Source organism: Mizuhopecten yessoensis, unplaced genomic scaffold (genome assembly GCF_002113885.1).
Source record: "Mizuhopecten yessoensis strain PY_sf001 unplaced genomic scaffold, ASM211388v2 scaffold10651, whole genome shotgun sequence".
NCBI classification, from domain to species: Eukaryota; Metazoa; Mollusca; class Bivalvia; order Pectinida; family Pectinidae; genus Mizuhopecten; species Mizuhopecten yessoensis.
The window spans coordinates 2,434,792-2,441,014 of record NW_018408653.1 but is presented as its reverse complement, the minus strand read 5'-3'; the positions used below and the strand labels follow the sequence as shown (position 1 = coordinate 2,441,014).

Genomic DNA, 6,223 nt, shown 5'->3' with positions numbered 1-6,223 from the left:
TCGGACCACATCTGCAAATATTTAAACGCTCGTGATTAAAATCGGTGTTGCGTTTTTGAGCAATGCACTATGAACTCATGCCAGTGGGTTCTATTGACAAATTAATCTTATTTTTTTGTACATGTCATGTCAAACTTTGCTCGAAATTTACACGATGTCCGTATCAAATATTCGATAGTAACCACGTTGCTTATCAGCACGTGTGTGAAGCGTCAGCATGTTTGGTACTTTGTCTTCTTATATGAAAACATTAAACTGCAAGATATGTATACATGATTCAGTTAAACACAAATGGTATTGTCCAGTAATTGGGTCAGTATCGAATCACCTGTTTGTTTACAATAAAAAAGGCTCAAACATTTTAAAATTTGTTCAAAAGTTTATATTTAGATACATCTAGTTTTACGGTGATGGAACACAAGAATATTATACTATTTAAATACTTACACCATAACTTGATAATTGGTTGACTAAGAGAGAAAGAAAATCATGTTTGATCTCATGTCGTGATGCAGGGATTGTGAAATAGTTATCACCTTGCAAAAAAATTAGATTAGAAAATAAAGTAAAACATTAAAAAATAGCCTCAATGATAAAATATATATGTTCTGCAATTAACTGTGTTTCAACAAGTCGGACTGAAAAAAAATGACAACCAACTATAGCAGTTCTAACGACGATATATTTCAAATAAAACGGGAGCACATCAAGCATGTTGCGTAACTCCGCCCACATACACTTGCTTCCACATGCTGTACCGTCTAGGGTACTATCTATCTATAAACGACTGTTAAAGACTTCTCAGCGGTTTGGTGTTCTGCACATTTGCAAATCTAAAGAACATCTACCGATACTTTATTTCCTAGACGTCATATCCGCGAAAAATAGGCTAATGGCCGAAAACCGGCACTTTCTTTCTAAATTCAACATATAGGTATGTATTTATACTTGCTATGTTACAAAAAAATGGACAAATTAGGACCATGTACATAGGAATTGATATATTAACGTTGTTGATTTGTCGGGTGCACTGTTTCAATAAAAAAATATCCGATACTGGGCCAAGGACTCCCTGTGTATGCGTCATGTTCGAGATTAATATTAGCGTATGCAAGATAAGGGGTTAGGCAAATATTCGTGTCTGTTCCCTTTGATTTTTTTTATGTCAGCGATAACAGGAACACGATCACAGTTTTAAAGAAAAATCAGTTTCAGACATAAGGACACTCGTCCTGTTATGCATACTTTTCATTAGGAGAACACATGTTCACTTTAATCGACACAGTGGTTCCTCTCTACCATGCAAGACATCAGTTCTGCTTATGATTCCTATACCACTGTTTCCTCCCATTGTGGAATGTCTTCCATTTACTCTTCATTTTGTAGACCGTTACTCTAATACAAATTGTATATCCTTTCCATTGTAAATTCTTTTCCTTTTACTGAAAACCTGCCTCCTACTTAAGAAAATGTCCTATACAATAAAATGTTAAAATAGAGAATTATTGGACTCTATCTGATTCGGCAAAACTTTGCATACATGACCGTTTCTAATACAACGGAAACAATTACTGATGCATGTGTCATGATACATTTCTTTGCTGGTAATTAACACGTGTTAATTAAATACCGAACAGTGTTCATTTAATGGAACATTACAACATTTTGATAAAATAATGTTACTAAGAATTAATATGTAAATGGGTTAAACATGTATGAACATTATTTTCTTGTTCGTTTTGTCTTTCATGGTTTTATTTTTATTTTGTGCACGTGTTTGCACGTGTTTGCACATTTCACGAAATCTTGATTTGCTTTTTTCAGCAATTAACCTCTATTATTACGTATTAAAATCCTAAACATGAAGTTCGGCTTCCGGTGTTGCAATGTTTGGTATGGGTCTATCTGAGCATTTTTTGGGAAATATTACAAATGACAAATATCAGTGTCTGATGCTATTAAGAATAGCAATACTATCTTGCTAGTATTCTCACATCTAAACTAAAAACGATTGTCTGTACAATCAGACACTGGAATAATTTAATTAACACAGTGGCCATCGACAGAATTGTTCTTGGACCAAACCAAGAAGTAGATATCGTGATGGTTAACTATTAGCTTTGATATAGGGTTTTATATAAGTCTATTAGTATATGTTTAATTCAGCCACTGAGGCCTAACTTTGACAAAATTGAAATGCCTCGTTCCTTCGTAACCAGGTGTATGCATGATTAACTAGTTTTTCATAACAAGGGGGTGAATTTAATTTGGATAGTGTGCTTTTTGTAGATATTTCATCCTGAAAGAAAGTCTACATGCATATAAACTTCATAAAATCGACAAGCAATACTTTTTTTTTACAATCTGCCTTATAATTGAAAGCAATACCACTTACAATTTGACGACACACAGTTTTCGAAGCGTAAACATTTTTCAAACAAAATTGCAGGACCTGAAACCTTTTTTTAAATGTGAATACCGTATTTATCCCCTAACTACCACATGATCTGGTAGTTAAGTGATACATTGTAACGGATAAGGATGATTTGTTTACATTTAATCTGAGTGTAAAGTTCATACATGTATATGACCGTATATTTACACACTTTTCGATGAAGGTCGTTTCAAAACATTTTTTGTTTGTTTTGTACCTGATGTGTACCTTATTGTTAGATAAAAAGATAACAATGTAAATCTGGCTGACATATGGCAACACAAGCTAAAATACTATATCGTATTTATTCGCAAGTTATTCTTTAATATATATATATATATATATATATATGAATCAAACAATATACGAATCCAACAACTGTGCAATAGCTATCGCACAGTTGTACGCACGCAATGATCACATTTATCGCAACTATATCATGTATCAAATTATATCCTATGATAATCCAAATCACCACAATATTCTCTGTATGAGAGAATATTCTGATTTGTTTTTATAAAGTACATTTAAATAGATAAAATAATAATAATACTAATAAAATAATAATAAATAAAGGCTACAAGCGTTAAAAGATAAACTTCATCTTCTGATGCATTATTATGTATATGCTTCAAACGTCTACCATATGTAGTACTACACTCTTGATTGAAGCTTACAAGACTATCGAAGGTACAGACCGAGTAAGCCATCATAGCCAACGGCGGAATGATCATTTGGTGTTATGTAAGAAGATGGAAGTTCTCTTATAAAACATTTGCAAATGATGGTCATTTAGAACAAGATAGCCCTTTACCGTTATTTGAATCATTTTGGCTTGTATAAAGTTGTTTTGTTTACCAAAAACGAAAACATCTATCTTCATGTTTATTTGTCTGAAGGAAGGAATAGCCACATCCAAACATCCGGAATAACGGTAAAGAGAGCTACGCGGTGTTGGTTTTTTTTGTATTTAATGTTGTTATATAGACAGAGGGTGACCAGTTTCCAGATCACTAGACAGGAGAGAGAACTTGTCCGGGGATGACATTATGGACAGTGTACCGGGAGCAGGGAACTAGCTCGTGTGGCGTTAGGCAGTATAGCTGGGAAACCTTGGTATTCAGATAGGACGACATAATTCCGAACCCACTCAGGGTTAATACCAAAACATCACATTTTGTGAGAACAAAAAAATCCACAACTACTTTCTTGTAACCGCCAACCACACCATCTCCTTCAGCACTCCGGTCTATATGTAGGACTCGTCCTTCGGTTTCAAGCAAATGTTTAAATAACGTCCTTGCTCTCCTTTGCACGAATTCGGCGTCTGTCGCTATGAAGATGCTATAATTGCTTGCTTCCATTGTCTTTAGAAGATTCCAGATGTGTATGAGTTGTTTCTCGTCCGTATGTTTGGCATCTATTTTTATCGTGTCACTTCTTCCAATACGAATATGAGCACATGCAAGTTTGGTAACATTTTGTACAACCTTATTTACTGCTTTAGTGATCATATTTGTAGGTTTGAAAAGGGTATTGAAAAATTTTAAATAAATGTCAGAAAAATGTAGCTCTAACAACCATGGAATAACTTTCTGTAAACCTGGAAACTTTCTAAAATGTTCAGTGTAATCCCAGTTAATACGGACAAAATTGACATCTTTAGAGAAAAGAGTGTCTAGACCTGTTAAATCCTGCTTCTTGATAGCATCTGGAGTTTCCGAAACAAAATTCTGATAACCCCAAGACCTATTTGCAAGTATTGCCGAATTATATTTCCAGTCGAATGAATTCGGAGCAAGATAATCTGTTAAATTACTAGATCGTGTGTACCTAATGAGAAAATGTTTACGTAGCATAACAGAAATGACGTAGGCACTAAACATGCCCGACATACGGTCAGACCATCCCCCACAGAGTCCCGGATGTTGATCACCACAGTCATAAACTATATAACCTTTCAACGGGATCGATTGTATGTCCTTTTTATCTGTTGTTGCCTTTTGATGGACCTGGACTGTGATTGGTGCAATATGGTTTGTTTTCGTATTTTGATATCCGACCAGCAGCAGCATGATTGCCAAAGCTGTAATGCACAGGTAGGTAGTCGTTATTTTCTGTAACAGAACAAGGGGAAATACGGCAATTAGAAAAACTCACATTCACTCTGTCACTATTGATAATTCAAGAAATACCAAAGACAGTGTCCTGATTGATCTCCACTGATGGAAACTAAAATCTAGCAATATACAATTAATGTAATCCATAGTGTGAATGTAACACTGCTAATTATTTTATATATATATTTATATAAGGTTCCGGAGTTAAATAGTTGAATACCTTTGATGAACATACTTATTTTATCAATGTATACTATCTTCTTGACTGTATCAGCATCTGAAAAGCCAACTCGAATCAAACAGAACATATCACGCTGTGTATATCGATGTTAATGTACAGGCAAACAAAATAGGGTACAGTTTGTATAATGTGGCAAATCTAAGGTAAGCTGACAGCAAGGACAACTTGCCACTATATCAGTCAATCAACATATGACTTGTAGTTTTTACATTAAATTAGTTTCATTTAAATTTCTCTGAAGACAGTAAAATTGATGCCAGGTCTTTTGGACGATCGAACACTACAGATAGAAATTTTGGAAAGGATGTATTGTTTTTGCACAGTTTTCTCTTTTCTTTGTACTGACGTAAAAGTAAATAAGACAGAGCTTCCCGTCCTGGAGCGACAGTGGCAGTTATACATAAATATTGTTACGAACTAAATAAATTTGTGAATTGCATAACTCTGTTTTATCTGGTAGAACTGAATACAGTTGTGCATGTATAACGGTTTTACTGTATGATTAACTGTCAATATAGGACATACCAATGTGCGTACAACAGGTTTAATGATGTTCGGTAAATTGCCAGTATAGAACATACCAATGTAAGTACAACATAGTTAATGATGTACGGTAATCTGTCAAAATAGGACATACCATTGTACCTACAACATAATTGATGATGTACGGTAATCTGTCAGAATAGGACATACCACTGTACGTACAACAAGGTTAATGATGTACTGTAAACTGTCAGTATAGGACATACCATTGTACGTACAACAAGGTTAATGATGTACGGTAAACTATCAGAATAGGACATACCATTGTACGTACAACAGGGTTAATGATGAACGGTAATCTGTCAGAATAGGGCATACCATTGTACGTACAAGAAGGTTAATGATGTACGGTAAACTGTCAGTATAGGACATACCATTGTACGTACAACAAGGTTAATGATGTAGGGTAAACTGTCAGAATAGGACATACCATTGTACGTAAAACAGGGTTAATGATGTACGGTAAACTGTCAGTATAGGACATACCATTGTACGTACAATAGGGTTAATGATGTATGGTAAACTGTCAGTATAGGACATACCATTGTAAGTGCAACAGGGTTAATGATGTACGGTAAACTGTCAATATAGGCCATACCATTGTACGTACAACAGGTTTAATGATGTACGGAAATCTGTCAGTATAGGACATACCATTGTACGTACAATAGGGTTAATGATGTACGGTAAACTGTCAGTATAGGACATACCATTGTACGTACAACAGGGTTAATGATATACGGTTAGCTGACAGTATATGACATACCATTGTACGTACAACAGGGTTAATGATGTACGGTTAGCTGTCAGTATAGGACATACCATTGTACGTACAATAGGGTTAATGATGTACGGTAAACTGTCAGTATAGGACATACCATTGTA

At 34.8% G+C, this 6,223-nt stretch overlaps 1 protein-coding gene across 1 annotated transcript; it reads right to left on the bottom strand.

Moving 5' to 3' along the window:
* Positions 1-3,028: 3,028 nt before the first annotated feature.
* Positions 3,029-4,546, bottom strand: LOC110461744. Its single transcript, XM_021515379.1, has one exon. It carries the CDS (start codon positions 4,507-4,509, stop codon positions 3,448-3,450), a length of 1,062 nt encoding a protein of 353 aa, XP_021371054.1. The 5' UTR covers positions 4,510-4,546; the 3' UTR covers positions 3,029-3,447.
* Positions 4,547-6,223: the final 1,677 nt, after the last annotated feature.